This window comes from Pithys albifrons, chromosome 11 (genome assembly GCF_047495875.1).
Source record: "Pithys albifrons albifrons isolate INPA30051 chromosome 11, PitAlb_v1, whole genome shotgun sequence".
Taxonomy (NCBI): domain Eukaryota; kingdom Metazoa; phylum Chordata; class Aves; order Passeriformes; family Thamnophilidae; genus Pithys; species Pithys albifrons.
Genome location: NC_092468.1, coordinates 11,199,325 through 11,223,149, shown reverse-complemented (window position 1 = coordinate 11,223,149; position 23,825 = coordinate 11,199,325). Strand labels below are relative to the sequence as shown.

General features: G+C 39.2%; 1 protein-coding gene across 6 annotated transcripts in view; it reads left to right on the top strand.

The window, feature by feature from the left end:
* TRIP12 (thyroid hormone receptor interactor 12) overlaps positions 1 to 15,710 on the top strand; it is a 79,696-nt gene extending 63,986 nt beyond the window's left edge. For 4 of the 6 annotated variants that reach the window (XM_071566854.1, XM_071566859.1, XM_071566858.1 and 1 more), the window contains 16 exons: positions 133 to 305; positions 728 to 801; positions 912 to 1,111; positions 1,258 to 1,385; positions 1,677 to 1,828; positions 2,280 to 2,422; positions 3,703 to 3,859; positions 4,979 to 5,077; positions 5,620 to 5,734; positions 6,045 to 6,199; positions 6,670 to 6,834; positions 7,991 to 8,155; positions 11,424 to 11,537; positions 12,879 to 12,973; positions 13,171 to 13,274; positions 14,336 to 15,710. In XM_071566854.1, the coding sequence (XP_071422955.1) occupies positions 133 to 305; positions 728 to 801; positions 912 to 1,111; positions 1,258 to 1,385; positions 1,677 to 1,828; positions 2,280 to 2,422; positions 3,703 to 3,859; positions 4,979 to 5,077; positions 5,620 to 5,734; positions 6,045 to 6,199; positions 6,670 to 6,834; positions 7,991 to 8,155; positions 11,424 to 11,537; positions 12,879 to 12,973; positions 13,171 to 13,274; positions 14,336 to 14,532 (2,236 nt within the window). In that variant the 3' untranslated portion in view covers positions 14,533 to 15,710. The remainder of the gene's footprint in view (positions 1 to 132; positions 306 to 727; positions 802 to 911; positions 1,112 to 1,257; positions 1,386 to 1,676; positions 1,829 to 2,279; positions 2,423 to 3,702; positions 3,860 to 4,978; positions 5,078 to 5,619; positions 5,735 to 6,044; positions 6,200 to 6,669; positions 6,835 to 7,990; positions 8,156 to 11,423; positions 11,538 to 12,878; positions 12,974 to 13,170; positions 13,275 to 14,335) is intronic. The other 2 variants (XM_071566860.1, XM_071566857.1) reach the window with 1 other exon arrangement.
* The last annotated feature ends 8,115 nt before the right edge of the window (positions 15,711 to 23,825 follow it).

The following is a 23,825-nucleotide window of genomic DNA, read 5'->3' as shown; positions in this document are numbered from 1 at the left end:
ATTTGAGGAGAAATAGTCTGACAAATAATATACTGAACAAATGAAATCATAAATGCATGTCTAAGCCTATTTTAATGCAATTATTGTGATTAGATTCTTTGTGTAGCAACTTTTTTCACAAATTATTTTGAGTTTTTCTCTTAACAGAGGATCCCAAGCTTTAAAATTCTTCAATACGCACCAATTAAAATGCCAACTGCAAAGACATCCTGACTGTGCTAATGTGAAACAGTGGAAAGGTGGACCTGTGAAGATCGATCCTCTGGCTTTGGTACAAGCCATTGAAAGATACCTTGTAGTCAGAGGTATTTATATATTATACAGTCACTTATGTTTTGCTCCTTAGGGTAGTTGCTGTTGTCAGTGTAGACCCTAAAAACCTGTGAGGGATTACACTGAATGCAAATGGGAGGTACCTATAAATACATGTTCCTCACAGAGAGGAGACGTAAGACTGTAGAAAGTCTTCCCTCTTTTGGGACAAAGTGTTTCCTTTTGTAAACAGTTCAATCAGAATACTAACAGAAGTATAATCTACTTTACTGACAGACTGGCTGTATCCTGGCAGGTTTGATACTGAAATTGTTCTGGCATTTCTGAATCTTACTGTTTTTAACTGGTGCACTTGAACTGTTTTCAACAGTGGAGTTTATAAGAGTACCAAAGCATTGCCACATTTCAGGTAAAAAAGCTAATGAGGAAGTTTCTTCCTTCTCTCTTGCCTCAGGCTATGGAAGAGTTAGAGAAGATGATGAAGATAGTGATGATGATGGGTCAGATGAAGAAATAGATGAATCCTTGGTAAGCTTTTGGTCTGGGAGCAAGGGGAGAGAGTACTCTGGGGGAGAGGATTAAAGAAAAGCCATGGAACAAGTTTCCTAACTTTTGTGGGGTTGTTTTGTTCTCTTCAGGCTGCTCAATTCTTGAATTCAGGGAATGTGAGACACAGACTGCAGTTTTACATTGGAGATCACTTGCTGCCATACAATATGACTGTGTATCAAGCAGTCAGGCAGTACAGTTTGCAGTCTGAGGAAGAGAGGGAGTCTACAGATGATGAAAGCAACCCATTAGGAAGAGCTGGAATTTGGACAAAAACACATACTATTTGGTAAGTTGCATAGAGAAATCTTTCTGCTTTTAACTGTCATTCAAGTAAAATTCTGGTAATCAAAATGCTATTGCTTTCATAAGTGCTTTTGTTTCCATAAAAATTAGCATTTCAAAACCACTTTTAAACTTCTGTTTACTTTTTAGGTACAAGCCTGTGCGAGAGGATGAGGATGGTAATAAGGACTGTGTTGGTGGTAAAAGAGGAAGAGCACAAACTGCTCCCACGAAAACCTCCCCTAGAAATTCTAAAAAACATGATGAGTTGTGGCATGGTAAGTGTGTTACCTTGCTAATATGTTAGATTTCTTCCCCTTCTTTCAGGAATTTGACAGGAATGTTTAGACACAGCATAGTGTTTCTTTTAAAGCAAGCATAGTATAGGAATAGTAAGCATACATTAATATGTGTATTAAAATTAAAAATAAGATAGTTACTGAGTTGTCCAAATAAACTGTTATAGCAAAGTGAATGGCATGACTAATACTGCCTAGGGTCCTAATAATTAAATCTTGAGATGACCTCTAATTGATTTGTTTTGCTAACATGTTCTTTTTTCCTGCTAGATGGTGTATGCCCTTCAGTATTAAATCCTCTGGAAATTTACCTCATATCTACTCCACCTGAGAATATAACCTTTGAAGATCCCTCATTAGATGTTATTCTTCTTTTGAGAGTTTTACATGCTATCAGTCGATACTGGTATTACTTGTATGATGTGAGTAGAGCACTTTTTAAATCACTTTCATACTTGACACAGATGATTCTGTTCTCAAACACCTTAAATAACCCTCCCTTGTCTGCTGACCCCAACACAACAGAATAATGCAAATCCTTACTGTTATCTTGCCCTGCATGTTTCTCTAACTCCTGGTAAGATGAAGACTGTAAATTATTTTTGTTGGCCATATTTTCCCTGTAGTGTGTTGAACATACTTCCTGTGCTTTTTCCTTTTTTAAGTTCAAAACCCAACATTATTCCTGAAAAGAAAATGAGTAGTAAAAGCTATTCGGCCTTTCTTTCAAGGCTTACACGTTGGATGGCCGAAATGACAAGGGTGTTTCCTCATGATAAGAAAGCTAGAAGCATTAAACAAATGTCTTAACAAAGACTCGGTGTTTCTTTCAACATGTTTCTAACTAGAGTATGTTGATTTTATTTAACACAGAATGCAGTCTGCAAGGAGATAATTCCAACCTCAGAGTTCATCAACAGTAAACTGACAGCAAAAGCAAACAGGCAGCTTCAGGATCCTTTGGTCATTATGACAGGAAACATCCCAACCTGGCTGACAGAACTGGGGAAAACATGGTATGAGTGATTTGCTGTGCACTGTCTCTGGTTTGAGTTCAGCGGGTCTCTTGGCTGGGCAGCACAGGGGCATTGTACAGTACAGGACTCCTGGGAGTGCCAGAGGAGGGTAAAATGTGGTCACAGAAGTCCTGCCAAGTTACAGAAGTGACACTGGGGTGGATATTTACACCCATATTGCATAGTTTAAACCATATACTAAGGGACAGACTAACTACAAAGTTTGGACCACTTCTCACAGAAATTTCTGAACAGTTTGAAGTTTTCTCATTGAAATTATGGTACTTGATTATTCAGGTGATGTTTTTTCTTCTGTTAAACTCCTTAATAGGATTCTTACCATACTACTGCATTTATCTTGACATATTCAATATGGTACAAAGGACAATACATTTATCATTATTGATAAAATATTCTCAGTGATTTTTAGAAAGCTTTAGTCATAGTACTTGATAGAATCTTGATACAGAGTATAAGCTGTAAAGCTCTTGCATGTGAAAAAATGAGAAAGAACTGACATTCTTGGATTTTTCAAGCATGTTAATTGCAGCAGCATCAATGACACCAGGAAATACATGCTCTAGAAAATCTATTTGGCTTTTCATTTTTAAAATAAGATCTCTGAATTCCTTCATAAACATTCCTGGTAATAGATGCTGCATATGAATCTATATTCTTGCACAAGCGTTTGTATCAGTATTTGTTCCATAAAACTGCCTTTTCAGTTAAATGCCAATGGAGAACTATGTTGCTAACATACACATACATTTGTGAACAGTGGAACTGAAAAATTAAAGTTTCTCTGGTAGTCTTTCACAGATTATTTAAAACATGTTTTGGAAATGGTGGAAGGTAGGATACTGGTATTGCTGTAAGCAGGTTTTTATGTCTTCCTGCTGCCAAATGCAGGAGCTGGAGCAACTTTCTCACAGTCTTTTGACCTGTTAGATTTAGTAAATGTACAACAGTTGTGAACAAGGAATTTTATTTTCTGATGGAAATGGCATAACCAAGGTATTCAAGTATTCTGAATTATTTTTGAAGAAGAGTTAAAAGCTTCAGGAGTTTCTTTCGTGTCTCCTTCATATATCGCATATTTCTAGACTCGTGCTCATGAGCATTGTAACTGAAGTGTGTTCTGGAAGGCTTCCTTTGGGGGCTGCTTTTACCAGTGTATAGTGACGCACTAATGTCAGGCAGACTACGTTTGTTTTGTTTTGACTAAATGATAGTCAAGGTGCTCCTTGAATCACAGCTGACTCATCCGTTGCTCCTTACAGCCCGTTTTTCTTTCCATTTGATACCCGCCAAATGCTGTTTTATGTAACTGCTTTTGATCGTGATCGAGCCATGCAACGACTACTGGATACTAATCCAGAGATCAACCAGTCGGATTCTCAGGACAGCAGAGTGGCACCACGACTGGACAGGAAAAAAGTAGGTGTATCTTGTTTGAAGTGGAATGACCGATCTGTTGGTGTTGTCTCTAAGAGTGTAGTGGTGACCAGGATTGATTTGTGGAGCCTGAGGTCTGTGGTGCCGCAGCGAGGGGCAGGTTTGGCACTGAGGCTCAGTGCCCTCCCGGTGCCACAGCGAGGGGCAGGTTTGGCACTGAGGCTCAGTGCCCTCCCGGTGCCGTGGGGAGGGGTAGGTTTGGCACTGAGGCTCAGTGCCCTCCTGGTGCCACTGTGAGGGGCAGGTTTGGCACTGAGGCTCAGTGCCCTCCCTGTGCCAGCCGCAGGGTGGCAGGAGGGGCACAGCTCCATCTGCTCTGGCGGAATTCTGGGAGCTGCACCTCCAGTAGTGAGCGCTGACTTCTAGGGAAAATCGGTGGTATTGGCATGTATGAGCCTGTTTTGCTTGATTTTCAGCAGAATTCAAGCAAAAAGGTTTAGATCCTTAAGTGTGACCTGAATAAACAAAAATGCTGCCCTTGTATTTGGGGAAGGTAAAGCTCCTGTCACAGCATAATAAAATTAAGCTGCAGCAGCTTTGTTAAATTGAGGAAGTCTTGGATGCCTGCCTTGAGTCTGGGGTGATCTTACCTTAAAATAAAGATCTTTTGGATATGCTATATGAGCTTGAATACCTGTGGGGGAAAAAAAGACAGGAGACATGAGAACCAAGTTTAAATAGAATATAGCTTCCAACATATAGGAGTCCCAGTGCTGTTGGGGTGTGTATTTGGGTTGCAGCATTTTTACTCTGTGTTTTCTTCTGCACGTTACAGTTTGATGTGTGTAACACCATGTGGCAACCCTTCTCTGCTATGTTATAGCCCTGTTGCCAGATTCTTGGCAAGCGTAGTAGCTATTACTTATACTGACACAAATGTAAGGCATTGCTTTTTCATATTATATGGAACACTTTAATTCTAAACAGTTTTCATATAAACAAGAATTATGAAAGTTTTAAGTTTACAAGTTGTTGAACTGTGGAACTACTGGCATGGGGTGGAAAAGCTTGCATAACTGATGTTTTTTTCCTGTTGTAACTGCCTTGGGAGCTGGGACTTACAGACATAAATTCACTACTTAAAACTTCTCTCATGTGTAGCGCACTGTGAACAGAGATGAGCTGTTGAAACAGGCAGAATCTGTGATGCAGGATCTAGGCAGTTCAAGAGCCATGTTGGAAATCCAGTATGAGAATGAAGTAAGTAATATCAATGCAGTCTAATTTAACCCCTTTTTATTGAAGATTATTACAAAATAGCTACACCTTTCCTAGAATGACTTGATCAGACTCTTCGTCCTTCACATTGCTGGTGCTACTGAATTTTATCTATTAGTTATCCCTAATGCACTTGGTTGGGATTTTTAGTTGCTAGGAGAAGCTCTTTCTAACCTAAATTTCATCATCAGTCTTACTCTGCAGAGCACATTTTTTTCCCTAACTCTAAGCAAACAGATGTGTGTGTTTTCTCTGTAATATGATCATTAGGTGATTAATGCTTTTATTCCACTGTTACTCCCTTTGACATGTGGTCTCTCCAAGCTGCCTCTGTCTGTTGTAAATGTTACATAGTTATGATCTCTAGATATGATCTCCAGACACTTTTTGCAATGCAGTCTTTTTTAGAGCAAATAATGCACTGTATTTCTTAGACTAAGTAAAGTTTTTGATATTCAAAGTGGTGTAATGGACTAATTTAATTCACTTATTTATCTCATTCCCCTCCTCTCCCTCCCCTGAAGGTTGGCACAGGCCTAGGCCCCACACTAGAGTTCTATGCACTTGTATCTCAGGAACTACAGAGAGCAGACTTAGGCCTTTGGAGGGGAGAAGAAGTGACTTTAGCCAATCCAAAAGGTAATTGCTCTACTCCCTAAACTACCAATATTGATAAATATTGAACTGATTCTAAGCTGACTGTAGTTACTTAAAGGGCACCTTGTTTTGTGGTCTGGTAATACATCTCATGGCTGCATAATTATCTTTGTGGGTTTTGTTTGTTGGTTGTTTGTTTGTTTGCTTGGGGATGTTTTTTGGGTGGGCTTTTTTTTATAAGAAGCTTTAGGTTATGACTATCTGATTGCCACTTTCAAACTTGATTCTGGAATAAAACTGGAAGTGTATGTGCTGAACCATTTTCTTTGTTTCCTTCTTCCTTGCTCAACAGGAAGCCAGGAAGGTACGAAGTACATCCATAACCTTCAGGGCCTTTTTGCACTGCCTTTTGGCCGAACAGCCAAGCCAGCTCACATTGCAAAAGTGAAAATGAAGTTCCGCTTCCTGGGGAAACTGATGGCCAAGGCAATCATGGATTTCAGACTGGTGAGAATAAAGTAGAAAATACGATTTTGAAGGGGTCACATTAAAATAGTAGTTCTGACTGTGGTGCTGCTTTCAGCTCTGGAAGCAAGTGCAGTTTGAGGGAAGGTGGGGAACTGAACTTTGAAGGGGGAGAGGGTAATGTATGTTGAAGATCTTTACAGTGGCTTTTGAGACCATAGTATAAAAAGCAAAAGCCATTGCCTGACATGTATTGCAACCTCTCTCTAGTCTTGTTTCAAGATCATTTTGGGTTTATTGTTATTCCTTGGTGATTACTTTAATGGATATGCCCTAAGCAGTCAATTGTTTTCTCAACTGAATTTCTGAGGCAAAGCCAGTTGAACGCAGTGTTTTGGTTGTGTGCTGGAACTAGAACATAGTATTCTAGGTCTAGTGAAGAGGTAACATAGCAATAGATACACCTTTGGAAGACAGTTCAGTACTAAACAGTTCAGTGCTTTGGTTTCCAGGTGGACCTTCCTCTTGGACTTCCTTTTTATAAGTGGATGCTACGACAGGAAACTTCCTTGACATCGCACGACTTGTTCAGTATTGATCCAGTAGTAGCCAAATCAATATATCACCTTGAAGATATTGTAAGACAAAAGAAAAGACTTGAACAGGATAAAACACAGGTGGGAAAGTAACCGTAAGAATGGAAGAGTGTTTTCACATGTATGGATTTTATGAAGTAGGAGTAATTCAGAGTGCCTGATAGGACTTAAAACTGGTGATAATTACTTCATTTTAATACAAAGTAGTTTTAATGTTATGGGTTCAGTGGCTAGTAATTATAAAACAGTCATTTTGTAAAGCCTAGCATGAGAAATTCATTATGGGATTCTTCTGTGTGATTAAACACAGTGTAGAAATGTTTAAAACTGCCAGATGTTTGCCTGACTTCTCTTTTGGTTCACTTGGAAAAGACTAACCAACTTAAGTATCAGAGGGGGGAAAAATCTATCCTTGGTTCTTGAATGTTCCAAAGGCTTGGCTTTTTAATAGTTGGTTTAGTCAGATTTTCAAATTTTCTTAGAAGAGCCTGTTCTGATGGGTTTTTTTCCCCTCCTCCCTTGAAGAGCTGTGTGCAGAACTGTTGTGAACTGTGTCACAAGTCCATGAGCGTGCAGGTTCTGTCAGACGTACAGAAAAGTCTTTTCTACTTGGCTGAAAATAGCACAATTCACTGTGGCAGAGTAGTGGTGAAAGGTCTTTGGCATGCATGCTGTTCCTAGCATCCCATGTTAATAAAGGTAGCAGTTAATAGCCTAATTTACACTCTTAATACATCTGCTTTGTTACTAGTGAAGTTACTGCAAAACTTTGATGGGTCTGTGTTCCTCTTCGCCTCACTGTCTCTCCTTTGTCACTGCTTGTAATTTCCCAACAAGTTTGAGAAACCTGAAACCTGGTGGATGAAAGCTGAAAAATGTCAGTATGCATGCCAAATATGAATGCCATTGCCTGTGCTAAGGAAAACACAGCCTAAGAGCCTGACCTTATTGCACGTTGCCTGGTCTTGCAGTAGTACTGTCTGGATACATGATAGGCAGGAAGTCCAAGTAATCCCCAAAGTGCTAGAAAAAGTGTACTCCTGTGATCTTTCCAGTTTATTCATTAAGCTAATTTATTTGGTTTGTCTTGGTTTATTGTTATGTATGAAAACTATAGAGGGAAAGCAAGGAGTACTGTAGTGGTTTTAATGGTAATGTTATTGAAATGTCTGCTTAACATCTGGATAAGTGAATTTGAATGATTTGTTCTCACTTGTTTCCACTTCCCATTTTTTAGACCAAAGAAAGTCTGCAGTATGCATTGGAGGCTCTGACTATGAATGGCTGCTCAGTGGAAGATCTAGGGCTGGACTTCACCCTTCCTGGGTTTCCCAATATAGAACTGAAAAAAGGGGGAAAAGATACACCGGTCACCATCCACAATTTAGAGGAGTATCTCAGAGTATGTAAAAGCAAACCTAGGGCTAAAATTTTCTTTATTCTTGGTCCTTGGTAGTTTGTGCCCATTTCATTCTTGTGAACTAGGCACAGCAGGAATTTTCCTACTGATGTCTTCTCTTCTACTAGCTTATTACTTCAGAAAAATGGTTTGAATCTTAGTCAGTGCACCCGACTTTAAAATTTTATTGTACAAAAATGAAATCATCCAAAGTTTGGTTTTTTGGAGAAAGTATTGGAAGTGGACTCATTTCAGCTGTGGACTTTCAGAATGTTTTAACAAGTTCCCACATCTGGTTATGGTAATGAATTTGTTAGCAGTAATAATTTAGCGTCTACTGCCCAGTGGCCTTTGAACTGCTATAATAATGTAATTTTTTTGGACTCAGACTTAAGAAAACATTAGCTCAGTTGTGAGTCAAAATTAGAGCAGTAGTGTTTTGTCAAAAAAAGAGGTGACAAACAAGACCCCATTTAAACCCCCAAAACAAACAAATGAAACACACCAAATATGCATACAAGAAACCCCAAACTATAAAAAGAATAGGCAAGGAAAAGCATTGCTATAATAAGTTGACAGTACACCCATATATTGATTTGCTCCTGTGTCAAGAGGGGCCATGAGGCATAGAAAAACACAGGTTGATACAGCTGAACAAAGGTAGGAAACTGTTTCTCCTTAAGAAAGTGTTGAAAGAAAGAGGTTAAAAACAGCCTGGAAAAAAGATGAGAAAAGACAAGAATGCAATATTATCGCCTGAAGTGAGTGGGATGGAGGTGAAGATCACTGTATTCCAGTTAGTAAATAATGCATTTCCTGGGAGGTTGGTCTGCTGCCAGTTTCACTCTGACTGAAGTTTTAAAGCACTGACAAGAAACACACCTGATTTTTCATAGAAACAATTTGGTAAGGCTCATATAAGCTCCTGCACATCAACTGAGAATTTGCAGTTACTCCATAATTGTTGCAACTGAGTGTTGAGCCAGTTGCTGCTCATCCCACAGTTTAAAACAGTTACCTATCCAGTTCTCATGTATTTATTTGTTGAAAGCAAATTCTGCGAGTCAAGAATCACTTAGAAAATAATTTGCATGTAAAGCTGTTTCCAGACTTAACAAATGGGCAATACAAAACTACCACAGTTTGTTAGAAAGAGAATTTGCAGTCTCTATCTACTGAGCAAGGTTTCTTTCAAGTCTGATTCTCATAGCGTTTGCAGTCATTTTTTTTCTTTCTTCTGGGTAGCTCATGTCAGATGTCTGATACACTGAGAAAGGCTTGCAGATGGCTGTAGTTGTCCTGTTTCAGGCCTCTGACATTGTAAAGAAAAAGCAGATTACTACAGAAAGCTTCTTTCTGTACAACTTTTAGAACTATTTTCTTAAAGGGCACCTTTGCAGTTTTTCCTGTCCTTGTCCTTAGAGCTTTACAGTCTCGATGTGAAGGAAATTGAAAAATTCTGGAGAGAGAACTAGAGTGCTCTCTATCACAAGTATGATGAACTGCATTTTAGAAACAGTATATTTTTATTTATCAGCTGCCCTATAGCTGTGCATCAGCTGCCCTGCTCTTGAAAATGTCCTGTTCATGAAAATCCTTTGTGTGGATTAACATTAAAAGTAGTCAAACCTGGAATATCCTACTGTTGCTTTTCATGATGCTCTTGCCATTGTGCCATTCCACCCTCCACCTCCCTTTGTCCCCTGAGGGCAGTTCCCACAGGAGCTACCTTTATCAGAAAGTAGAACTGCTTCAGCTGCCAGTAAAGCAAAAGACCTTATTTTTTTCTGGTTTTGTCCCCTTCTCCTCTGTACTGTAAAGAAAGAGGCCAACTTCTGTCTTCTAAACTTGTGAACAAAAAGTTTCAGTAGTGTGGCTTTTTGCCTAGAAATTTGATCTTCTCTTTGAAACTGCAAGAATACAGTGCAGCTTAATATTGCCACGTGCTCTTGGTCGTAAAAAAATAATCACAATTCCAGGTAAACAACTCTGCTGTTAGAATAGGCATAGAATGTTCTGAGTTACAGAACAACTGTTGGTGCTGCTGGTGCTTCCTGCCTTCCTCTCCAGTGGTGAAACTGGTGTGTGAAGGTGAGGCTCTGTATCTTACCTGAAATCAGTCCCTTCTGTAGGAAAGCTTATCAGCAGATCCTAATGAGCTTTTTTGTCAGAGCTTTCTGGAGCAAGTAACCCCTCAGTTACTGGGGCAGGGTTGAATACTTGCGTCAGGAGTCCAGCAGTGTCTGTGAGGGTTCAAATCATATTCAGATGCATCCTTAGGTAACTTTAATCAGCATCACAGCTCAGAACTCTTAACACATTTTAAAACTAGTAACTCTGTGTTGACATGTCTTTTACAACCAGCCTTTGTTTCCTGCTAGAGTTGAAGGTATATAAGGCAAGTGTTATCATCAAAAACACTAACAAAAGAATCTGAACTTGGCATAATACATAGTTTCTTAATGTAGTAGAGGAAAAATCTCCACTGGCTGTGGGAGATGTATTTAAAATAATTCCTTTCTCCCCTCTCACTGGTTGTTGTTTCAGTATGTGCTGTCCACTTGGAAAGTTAATTTAATGTTCAGGTAGAAACTACAGATACAAACCCCAAACGAAACAGAAAACTCACACTCAAAAAGCCTGGAGCAGTGTCTTACTGCCTTCTGCTTTATGATTCTTAACTACATTCCAGTAACCTGAAATAAAGGTATTTCCTTTGTTCCCATGTATTCTTGTAATACTAAGCTACTTAATGCATCAAACAGGCTAGAGTTACTTTTTTTTAAAACTCTGTTGGAAAAGGGACCCATATGTTTCCATGGGAAAAACTAGTAGAATATTGCCAGTGATGTCCTGAGGATTTCTGCTTCAGTTGCTGAATTGTAAATGGTGTAGAGAGAGAACACCTAGGATAGGCTTCTAAAAATAACTAATAAACGTTCAGATTTGCTTTAAATGACTTTGTTAAATAGGCTCAGCTGTTCTGAATTGTTTGTGTTGTGTTAAAAACAAAGGCAAATAATGTTTTCAAACTCTGCATGACTTTCATGTTTATGGTAGTGTGAGTTGGGAGTTAAGGCAGAGTGAGGCAGTGCTGTGGAGCAGCTCCATGAGTCCATGTGCAAACTGCTGTAACTCCAGTGAGCATAGGGTGAAACTTGGGGAGTTTGGCCTCTGCAGCTGTACCCTTTTGTTCAGTAGTGATCATTCCACGCTTCCCATGTTTAAATTGATTTTTAATTCTTTTATTTTGTTTTCTCTTTCTCTGCAGTTGGTTATTTTCTGGGCACTAAATGAAGGTGTTGCCAGACAATTTGACTCCTTCAGAGATGGATTTGAGTCAGTCTTCCCCCTCAGTCATCTTCAGTACTTCTATCCTGAGGAGGTTGGTGAATGTGTTTGTGCTGATGCTTTTATAACCTCGTGTCTGTATATGTGGGCAGTTTGAACCTGGTGCAGGGCACTGGTGACAGCCTGGTGACATTACATTTCTAATGCATGTTAGTAAAACTCAGTGTCCCTAAAACTGCATACTTAAAATTTAAAGATTTCTTTGTTCAGTAATGATTTAGTTAATGCTTTTATTATAAACAACTCTGTTTTCTTTAAAATTGTGTGTTTCCAACTTTTCTGAGAAACATGCCTGAATTTCTATCTGTATGTTCTCTGTTGGCATGGATACTGTAATTCCTTGGATTGCAGTACCTCTGATTAGCTGTCCACAGATGTGGATGCTGCCTGGATGTTTTGTGAAAACGAAGCTCTTTAACAAAGGTTTAGACAGTAAGAAGAGATTCAGGTGAAGGTCTTGCCTTGTTCTCACCAGCATCATACAAATTTCCTTGTGAAGTGCTTACACTCCTAAATGGACTGAATTGAGTCACAGCTGTGATTGTCTGGACTAGGAGAGAGAATGTTTTATTGTTCACCCTTTAGGGGAGTCTATTTGAAGACTGTACTTGAAGGGGGTTTTCTCCCTTCATAAAGTTAAGCCTTTGACTTCAAGAACAAACACTAAAGCATTCTCTGAAACATTGTGTTAGCCAAGCCCTTGTGGTACTCATGTTCTTGGTGCTTTGCAGTGTAAGAGTCTCTTAAAGCTGAGACCTGCAGCTACTACACTGATTATTCTTTGTGCATCCCTGCTGGTTCGACTTACCAAGGGTACCAGCACTTCTTTTTTTTTTTTCCTGCAACAAATGTAAGGCAATTAAAAAGGGCAGATATTATGGTTTATCCAGTGTTTTACTCCCTTGTCTGTTTTGTGGTATATGTGATGCTCAGATGCATAGAGAGAACAGACAAAATAACTGAAGTACAGAACTGCCATCTGACAGACCCACTGCTGTCTAATGACCTTTTTTCTTTCAAAGACCTCACATTTCTAAAATGCAGGAGTACGGGCTCTGTTCTTTGCATTCCTCCAGATTTCTTTAAAAATTGTGATATTTCATAAAGCTTATTAGGACTGCCTCTGTTCTAAGAGATAAATTCAGCATCTCACATGGTAATGGATTGTATGCAAAGGCAGATTCAGGAAATGGGACTGAATGGGATGAAGCCTTTGAATCCAAAGAATTTGGGTGGATTGCCTGGCGTGACTGTGTTGGTTTTACACCAAGCCACCCCAGAAAGTGGAGCGTTATAGTGGTATTTAGAACAGATGGTATTATCCTGCCTCAGGGTCTAAAGGGGAGCACTCACTCCTTGTTGTTTAATTTTATAGTTGGAGCAGCTCTTGTGCGGCAGCAAAACAGACACTTGGGATGCAAAGACTTTAATGGAATGTTGCAGGCCTGATCACGGTTATACACATGACAGGTAACGTGTTAAAAAAATCAAACAAAACCCCAAAACCAGTAGAAAATACCTGTTTAATAATTTGGATATATTGTTATTCAAGCTAAAGAAATGACATGAAATTTATTTGAAAATATTCATACTGCACTGAATATGAATCTGATGCAATTATTTTAGCAATAAACAAAATTAACTTTTTTGTGGTTCTTTTCCCCCAGCCGAGCAGTGAAGTATCTCTTTGAAATCCTCAGCAGTTTTGACAGTGAGCAGCAAAGACTGTTTCTTCAGTTTGTGACGGGTAGCCCCAGACTGCCTGTAGGAGGTGGGTTTTCTTTATTACATATTGCTCTATATGAGATCACTATTAATAATGCATTTCAGAGTAAGTGGATCGCTTCAGTAGAGGAAAAAATTATTAGAGGTTCATACTTGTTTGACATTTCTAATTTCAGAAGTGACTGGAAAAATTTCAGGTATAATTTTCATAACCTTCATGTTAATCTCATGTCACTTCATTCATTTGATTCTCCAGGTTTAATTTGTTACCAGAAAACCTATCAGAGAGCAAAAGATAGTTCAAAGTTTAAACTAGACTGAAAGCTCCTACTACTGTATTTCTTGGCTAGAGGTGCATTAAGTTGTGACAACAAAATGATGCATTGTTACCTGCAAAGAATAGTCTCTTTTCTAGAAAGAAGACAACACTAGCATAGTATTTATTTTCTTCAATTTCTCCCCCTCCTCTTTTGAATTGCAGAATTCAGGTGAGAGGCAGTGAGGAAGATGGAGGAGTTTGCTGTCTTTGCTAGGGACCATTGTAGAATACACATTTTACCGTAAATCTCAGCTGGACACTTTGCAAGTAAAAACAGAATTTATGTATCTGTTCCATTACTTACATTTTTGCGGATTTGGGGGAAAGAGTTGATTTTTTTTCTTTTTTAACATTTAAAGTATTTTCTCAGAGCTCTTTTATGGAGACATGGTGCAGACAGGGATTGAGAGTTAGAAGTATAAAAACTGTAGGTGGAGTAAAACCAAATTAGGTATTATACTCAGATAATTCCTGAGAAAATTGTGTGTGAAGCCAAGAAACTCTTAAAAATATTATCATTGGAATAAGGGTTTTACACATACAGACCACAATTAAAAGTAGAGTAGATTCATCTAGCTTATTTCTTTTTTTAAATTCATCTTGGAAAACTAATCTAACAGACAGGATTTTAGGTATTTTTTAGTGCATGGCCTTACAGAGCCACATCATGAACCTGGAGATGCAGCCATTGGTCCCATGTATCCCTCTGTCCCTCCTGGGTGTCGGCAGGGTCAGCTGAGGGATTACAAGAGGGGCAGCCTGACTCTGAATGTCTTTCTCATTGACAGGTTTTCGAAGCCTGAACCCTCCACTGACGATTGTTCGCAAGACGTTTGAGTCTACAGAGAACCCCGATGATTTCTTACCCTCAGTAATGACTTGTGTGAACTATCTCAAATTGCCGGACTATTCAACTATTGAGATAATGCGTGAAAAACTCTTGATAGCTGCAAGAGAAGGGCAGCAGTCATTCCATCTTTCCTGATCACAATGAAAAATGCAATGTCTGCCTGTTACAGCAAAAGAGAAACTCATGATTCTTTTCTAAATATATCACCTGAGTCAAGGAAACGTGTTACGCCTTCTTGTTGTAGAAAAACGGCTTGCAGATTATAAACAAAGACACTTGGTTGATATTCATTAAAAGCCCCTATGGACTTAAAGTGATCAGGCCCTAAAAGTTGTTGTGACAAGGTTTCTTTAGCAAGTTCTTGTTTAAATTATCATTTATTTGATGAGTGAAGTTTTTAACTTGCTTTGCTGTGTGAAATTTAAAAAGGGATGTTTTTCCAGGCTGGAACAATAAATGTCGCTGTGCAGTTTAATACTGGGCTGTGTGTATCCATCTAGCTAAGTCTGAAGTTTTTCCTCCAAAGACAACTTTTGTACATAAGTACAGAAATTAAAACACAACATGTATTTGATGAATCTAGGTTAGTAGGCTAGTTCTGTGTACCCTCACCTGCCTCTAATTTTACCCATCCTCATGTATTGTCTGATGTGCAATTCACTTGGTTCTTTTTGTGTGCAACATTCAACAATTGTTATGTTTTGGTTAGCATGGGCATTTAACTGCTCCATGCATCTTTCTCTGATTAAGATAATTTAAATTTTACTGAAATCAAATATATATTGTCAATATAATTCAGCCTTTGTAACTAGGTAGAACCTTTCTTATAGCATAGTTTTACTGTAGTGGTAGGTTATAATGGTGACAGTTGTTACCAGTCGGCGCTCCAGAGCTGTTTACACAGTGATTCAGGCAGCAAAAGCCTCTTACTGGAGGCGAGGAAGAATTATTTCTTTCATGTAGTTGAAGTCCAACAGCTTGGGCTGGCCAGTGTGTATTGTGGTAAGGCCAGAGCATTTCGAATTGATGTAAAGTTTTTTAAAAGACAAATTAGTTGTTTCATTCACTGTTTGAGTAAACAGTTTTCTTGTTCTTGATCTGAGTTCCTGATTAATTTTGTAGTTTTTCTTTTTTTTTCTTCCCCCCAGTGCTAGCTTGGAACAAGCAGTTCAGCCTTTGTCTTTTGACACAGATAAAGCACCTGTAAGCAATGCTCTGTCCAACTGTTTTCTGTGCTGATTTCTCAAATCTGCAATAATTTACTTCATCAGGTTAATGTTTTTACCTGAATATAAATAAAAAACTTTGCTTCACCTTTTTGTTCATAGTTTTGTACTGTATGCCTAAAGCTCAATTGTGTAAATTACTGTAATGCAAGTAAATCATCCTAAATCTACTTGGCTAACAACCTGCAACTTGTGGATGATTTACTACTAAAACAAGACCTTTTAAGACCTCCAACTTAGAGGGAAATTTTTTCCTTTCTATGGGTTCAAAAAACGGGCAATTACAAATATTCCTGAGATGTTCCTGCTACATAGTTAATCTCTATGAAAATGTGATAGTTAATTACTTTTATTCAACTTTGAGAAATCAAAATTCATTTCAGTGCTTAGAAATTGTTAAATTCTGGCTAATCAGGCTAGTGTTTCCCCTAAACTAACAAGTTTTCTTTTATCTAGCTGAAGAACTTGTACTTCCAGAACATGTAATGGACATTCTTCCAGTGAACAGTCACAGAATTACATGTGGTTGCTCAGACCAGTGCCACTGAAATGTAATGCAGATCTGTGCTGAGCATGAGTAGGATGTGAAATCTTGCACAAAGAACCTGATAACTGAACAGTCTTTCCTACCGTATCACCCCCGAACGGAGGCGCTTCACACTGTACATACAATAATGGTAGCGCACAGTGCGGCATAGCTTTCACTCAACTTCAAGGCAGTGTTTAAACTATGGACTGGTGTTTAAATTGTTCTGAGAACTTGATCAAACTGAGCACAAACAAGTGTTTATAGTGTGTGGATAGCAATTTGTTCATTTTCTAAGGTTCTATATTTTAAAAAAAAACTGACTTGTGTAAAAAAAAAAGAAAAAAGCTAATATTTTGTATTAAAATATCATGTGTATTGATATTTCTTTTTACCCATGTTGTCTCCCTCTAGAATCTGGCTTTCATAGACTGAAATTTTGAGGAGCTTTCAAATTTGATACCATAGCCTTTGTGTAATTTTCAGTGGGAAAATAAGTTGTTGGTTGCCTATTTTAAAAAGGAAGGGAAAAAAGAGAACCTGTGGGTGATGATTTTGGTTGTTCTGGCTGTCATTTTCAGCACAGACTTAAGATTTAGTTGGCCTGGAAAGTGAATTAAACCCTTTTGGTGACAATTCTCTTTTCCTACCGGGGCAGCTTTTAGCGTATTAGAAGAGCAGTTTGGCTTGAAGGTAGATACAGTAAATGGTAAGAATAAACTGAAGAGCCACACTTTGTGTGGCTGCAGTACTTTCTGCAAACAAATGTCATATCTAGGAGTAATTTGGACAAGTGGAGGGGTGGGGCAAGGTGTTGGGGATTCCTCCTTTCAGGAACTTTGGATTAAATGTTCACCAAAATCAATCCTGGGTGTGTGCAGGTGCCAGCTGAGGGCTGTGTAGCCCTCAGAAGAACACACAGTCATCTTTGCACTGCACTGCTTTGTATACCTTTATAAGGTATAATAAAAGGTACAATAAGAAGTCAGAAATCTTATCTTTTAAAATAGGTGGGTTTTTTTAGACTTGGTAAGTTCAACTGATTTTATGTAACACCACCAGTTACTGTTTTGGATGAGTTTCATGTATTTCGGAATGAACAAGAGCAGCAGAAACTCATTCATGGGCCTAAGTGCCATCTAAGCACTGATAGCTGCTACTGAACTTGTGCAGTAATTTTATTTTTGTTATGTGTTGGCTTTTTACCAGAATCTCTTGTGTAGGAACACTTTATAGTGTCCCATCTGACATGAATTAGTTATGGTGCTCCTTCATATTTTGTAGGAAGATGCACAAGAATAAATTTGTGTAAAACCCCTGTGCCATCGCCAAACTTAATTGGATATTTAAACTTCCATATGCAAACTGCATAATTGAATTGCCCGGATCCTTTCTTCTTTCCCCTCAATCATGTCTTATTTCCTTCTATCTCCCTTTCCCTTCCTGAGCTCTTCTCAGTGAGAAGGTGGTATCAAAGGGCAGGCACTAGTCAGATTCCAAGTGTCTGCATCACTTGTGCCCTTTCTTCATCCACTGCTGGAGGGAGGACTGTCCCACCTGTTTCCACATCAGTAATGCCAGTTCTCATTCTCTCTGAGCAGCCTGAACCTCTGCAGAGGGCTTTCTAGGAGGAAAGAAAAGGCTGCCTGACCTGAGGGATAATGCCTTGGCTTTAGTATCAATGTGCGTCCCCCAGCCCAAAACTCTTTTCTATAGCTAAAGCTATTGGCAGAATGGGGAAACATGGAAAGTTTTGCTGAAATGGATTAGAATGAAAAGTTTGGGAGGCAGAATCTTTCTGAGGTTGAGCCTTTTCAGGGCTTGCTCTGTCTTCCTCGTATTTTCCTTTCCTGGTAGTTTCAACTGAAAAACCTCTGTGCTATGTGATCTCTTCTGTGGTCTTGCAGGAATTTCACAGCTGTGTGTTCCTGACTTGCATTGTGTTTTCAGTAGCTTTTCTCAGATAAGTGCAGGTGGTTGCCCCAAGAATTGGAGTAGTTGCCCCACCCCAGTGCACCAGCACAAGGTGCAGTCACAGCGTTTGATCAGAATACTGGTGCGTGTTTATCCAGCAGGTAGGAAACAAATTGCAGGGCCCTGGTGCCTGTGGCTGAGAGTGATGGCTCAAGGAATAACTGATGCCTTTAGAGGAATACCATGTCCTTGTCTCCTGGTGCTGCAGTGTGTGTGTATTGATCAGGTAGAGCTGCTTTGTGGGTGGAGGGAGGAACAGATCTTGGGTCTCTTCCTTTGCTGTGTGCATTCTGGGAGTAATGGAATCAGACTAAATGGGAGCACTTGAGAGAGGGGTAATAGGCAAGACACATCCAGTGTTTTCAAGTTACTAAAGTTTGTGATAGCTCTAGAACTAGCTTGGCAGCAACTTTTGGAAACCTGGTTCAAAGAGGGAAAAGGAAAATTAAAAACAATAAAATAAAAAAACCAAGAAGACTCAAACCACCCTAAAAGGAGTAATAGACATGAAAGTGTTCCTCTCTCCTCCCACCAGCCTCCCCAAACTTGGGAGGAATTCCTGACTCCTGTGACACTTCTATGTAAGGAAGACACTGACCAGTTCAAGCTGTAAGCAGCATGTTGGGGTAAAGCAACATGTATGCTGTGGGTTGGGCTTTTTTTGGTCTTCTCTGTCTGACCTGCTCCCCCTCTTGCTCCCTCCCCCCTTTAGCATTAGGCTGTGACTATTGCTGAGACCTTGCAAAAGACAGAAATAGATAAGCCTGGGGGAAAATGAGAGATTGACCACTCTGCCCTCTTGTCTGAGAACAGGAAGAGGTGGAAGGAGTAGGCTTCCCTTTGTAAAGGTAAGCTTACACAGTATATGTTCCTACACACTGGCAGGTTGATGGTATGAGATACCCCCAACACAATGAAGCTACCCCATCTCAGCAGACATTTCCCTAATTATTTTACTCTTTTTTTTTAGCTGCTGTCCAGTGTATTCTGGGCTAAATGCAGGCCTGGTTTGACTGCAGCTCTGCTGTTCTTAAGACTTCCATACACAAACCTCTGGCAGGCAGGGATGATGCAAGTAGTGATCCAGAAATTGTTAACCGGTTTAGGAGGTGGCATTTTATTTCCCATGTTTTTTATAGATAATTACTTCTATATATCAAAACTGTCAAGACATTTGAAAATTTCCTACCTGATTATTTTTTCCCCACAGTGTTTTCCAAACTCTGGAAAAAAAGGCAGTATTTAATCTTTATGCCTTATCTTTGAAGCTTTGCATGCTTAATTTACAGGAAGTACTGATGTTTCTAATAATTCAGAAAGGTTTCCCAGGGTTTTGATATTTCTTTTGTATGCAAAGGATCAACCCTTGTTCTGGGACACTAAAAGTAAAAATGCCATTCAAAAGGGGAGAAAAAGTCACTTAAAACCTGTAACCAAACAGCAAAGTTATGCCACCTTTAGTTACACTGGCTTCTAAGGGTGGTAATTTCCTTTTTATGGCCAGGAGAACTGGCTACTTCTGCTGGACCGGAACTTGGAGCCGAGGTGCGAACCCGGCTGCAGAGTCGCTGTGCTGGGAGGGGCCAGCCCGGGGCCATGCTGTGCTCTGGCAGCGAGGGAGCCACAGCGCCCCCCGCTGCAGTGACAGGGGCACAGCTGGTAAATCCAGGGAAGGCATTATTCCTCTTTGCTTCATATTCCCAGAGGAGATTGTGCAGCCTCCCTGGGTGTTTCCAGGCCCAACTGGATATATCTGTTTGTTTCACTAAAATATGCTACAATTCTAAAATGAGCAATTGTCAGAATTTAAAATCAGAACTGTTTGCAGGCACTTACAGATGGCTGAGCATCAAAAGAAGTTGATACACATCTTGGTTTTAGACTGTGTTGTGCTACATCAGTCACATCAATTTAAATAAGCTCAGTGGGAGAAATTTATATGCAGAGAGAAAGGTTTTCTAGATTTTCTGATAAAATAAATGGAAATGACAAGGGTCTTTGTTGCAGCTGCAGATTATGAGTAATCTCCACTTCAGAGGACTCTGCTTCAACTGGTTGAAAACTGCAGGCTTTAATTACTTCTACTTTCTTAAGGGGTTTCAATTTTCAAAAGTTTTCCTGGCATCTTACTCTGTTTTTAATATTGAATGAGTTGGCATTTATCTGTGATCAGAAACTGTTTGTCTCTGCCCCAGCAGGTGGCTGGTCATTTCTAGTTTCTCCCAAAGTGAGTAGCTACCATGATTTGACAGCAATTACAGAGATGCTGTAGTTCCATACACAGGACTTTCTAGAAAGAGTAGTTTTCACAGGTGTTAACAAAAAATAACATCCTGAAAACTTCCCCAAAATTAAAAGATAGATAGAACTAGGAATGTGAAATGGACAAGATAGGAAAAAGTTCTATTCCTATCCCACGTGTGGAATTTGAGCAATGAGTACTGGTTAGGTGAGTGACCACAGCAATGCTGGGTATGTCCATGGTGATGCTCAAGGTGTTTATGGTATGTCACATAACTAAACTTCTGCTTTACTGTGTTAGAGCAAAATCTTAGTGGTACATGCCTGCAACATACACTTCCTACCAAAAGCTGACTGTGCATTTTACAGATTAATTTAGCCTTGATCCTGTGAAAAGTTTAGGCAACGGAACAGGGAGCAAGATGCTGTTTAGGATCAGATGCCCAGTTTTCTGAGACCGTTTTACATTCCAGCTGTCACTAACATTTGATATTGTTGTTGAAAGCTGTAGGAGGCCTGGTTTTGAGTTGATATAGAGTTAGGGTTAGGATGTCCAGATGTTTCATATCTGTAAGTCCAAAATAAGGCTTTTAATAATTCTTTCAGCAGATTAAATTTTTTTTAAAATACAAGCACCCTGCTTGTCAACCTGACCTCAAAAATAGATTCTTGCATCCATCCTGGATCCAAATGTGCTGGTGCTTTGTGCTGAACAGGTCCTACCTACCCACATGCATCATTCAACGAGTATATCGGATCCATTACATAACTGGCCTTTTTGTTTAGGTTTTAATTTTTTTACTAGTAAAGACAACTTTGCTTTGCTTATTCCCATTCAGGGGGCAGGTACAGAGACCGTGGCTTGGTTTATGCCAATCATCTCTTCTCTCCATCTGTATTTCTTAGTTCCCTTTCCTCCACCGCATTAAATACAAACTTATCTTCCAGTGCTCCAAAAGAGAACTGTTCTTCCTTCCCCTGCTCTTCATCTTGCACCTGGATATTTTCCTGAGGACTCTAAAATTAATCATTAAAAAGCTTCTCTGCCACAATATTTGCCCCAGAAATGATCAAGATAAATGACAACTGCTGTCTATGCTCATGGATTGTTGTGATGGTGGATACTGACTCATTGCTTCCCTCGTGCTGTGCAGTTTTTCTGCAGTGCCTGACTCTGCCTTCTCTTGTGCTTTAATGGTAAGCAAAAGTGGGAAGGATTTCCTTGTCCTTCCTCTGTACAGCAGCAAACAGAACGTGGCTACAAGAACATTGTCTCAGAACTGTTACCCAATCTGGAAAGAGAAGCAAAAAATTACCAGCTGTCAGAGATTTACGTTTTAATCTTATGTGAAAAATTTAAAAAGTGAATCTATTAAACTTTGATTGTTATCTAAAGGAAATAATTTAATAGCAATAATTTCAGCTTTTTAATGATTCTTAAATGGAATTAGGCAATTCTGGTTAGTTAGTTGTCAGTGTAAGCACTCATCAGATATGGCTTTTTCTGTTATTTCTTTTCTTTACCTTCCTTACCTTCTTGATTCTTAATCACAAAAATGTATTTCTTCACACCTGAATCAATGTGAAGATCAGTATTAGATATGATACTATGTAATAAGTTTTACACTTCATGTTGTGATCATATAGTTATAAAAGATATTAAGAAGTCTAGGCTGTATTTGCTTTGTATTACACAATATCAGCAAAACAGCTTTCCAAAGGGTGAATCTGCACCTCTCATTCAGTTTTTATAGTAAAATTAATCTCAGTGCAGTGTAATCTTCTTACTTGGCTGAGGCCTTTTATGAAATTTACTGGAAAATTCAAGTGAAGCACTCCTCTACAGAGCTTGCCTGATTTATCATTTGTTGGAGCTTTGTTTAAGTGCCTGCCTTTCCCCTCAGAGCCACAGGGATTGGGCATTTTCCATTTGCTGAGGGATGGCACACAGCTTGGATGTGCTCTGTGCAGCTCCTTTTCCAAACAGGGGGGTGTTTTCCAGAGCCTGAGCTGCAGCACCTCTGCACTGAGCTGGACCTGTCAAATGGAGGGCACAGCTTATTTCTGCAATATGCTTTTGTTGTAATAAGAAGTACTTAATATCTTGCCTCTTTGCCCATGAAGAGTAGAAAAAACCCCATGTGACAGCAGCAAACTAGACACCATGTGAACCATCCCTTGCTCTGCACGCAGAGACAGCACTTTGGTTTTTGAGTTCACAGTTTATGTACCTTTATTTGAAAATCCTTAGTGAACTTGCAAATCTCAGTAACTCAGTTCCTTTGGTTTTTATAATTGCACCTTTTTTTTTTCCCAGAATTGATAATTGCTGAAGAAAGGAGCAATTTTAAGTGGTCAGCACTTTGACACTCTGGCATGTCTTTCTGAAGATTTTTGTAGTTTAAAGAAAAGCCCATGTAATTTTTGGCCAGTAATTATGCAAGGAGAAATGGTGAGGATTCAACTTTTTTGCCACAAAATGTTCATGTGAGCTATAGCACATTAGTTTTAATAAATATGGTGACCAGAAGATGTTCAGCTCATCTAAAAGCACGTTAAAGAATAGCTTGAACTCAGTGTAGAATTATCTACAAAGCAAAGATGCTATGTAAATTACTTTAATAGCATGTAGCTCCTTAACCTGTGAGGAAAAAAAAGGTAAAACTAGATCCAGTGGGAGACTGATGAAATTAGAGTAATTCAAATTATAATTTCAAATCTTGAGAAAAATATACCTAAAGTCTTAATTGCTTGTAGTCTTCAAATAAAGAATGGATACTGTAATTTATGCATATTTCTAGTATGAACATAAAATAAATGAGAGGTTCTTTATGTGGGAGGCCTCATTGGCCCAGAACTGTCTTACAATATTACCATTTTGTTTTCAAAAGGTTTGCAGAAACAGTGGATACAATCTATAACAGGCTGTCATTAACTCTGGCTATGGACTGTATGGAATACCAGTCACATCCACTGCCTCTGCAAACAGCACTGATCCCTTGAATCTCCTGAGTCTCTTTTTTGCCCTGACTTTGAACTGATGTCAACACCACACTGCACAGTGGCCCCTGTTTCAGGACAGTGAAGTCATATTGACTTCATTGTTTTCCCATAAGCATGTAATATTTATTCTTCATTTTTACAGAATTTAGAGCCTGATTGTTTTCTCTAGCAAGGTTTAGGATTGTGTAAATCAGTAGTCCAGAGTTACAGGATGAATTTTGCACTTACCACTGCCTGTCTGTAGATGTTAGGCAAGAATCCAACTTGTTGGTTAGTCCTCTCAATAGTTCAGGGTTTGAGCTGGAGCTTGAGCTGTAAAATTCAGATGGAATCAGTTCCCCCGCTCAGGAGGGCAGCAAGGAGGGGGAGAATCACGGTCAGCACTCAGTTAACTGGGAGCCTGATGATTCACAGAATCACAGACTATTCTGATTTGGAAGGGACCCACAAGGATCATC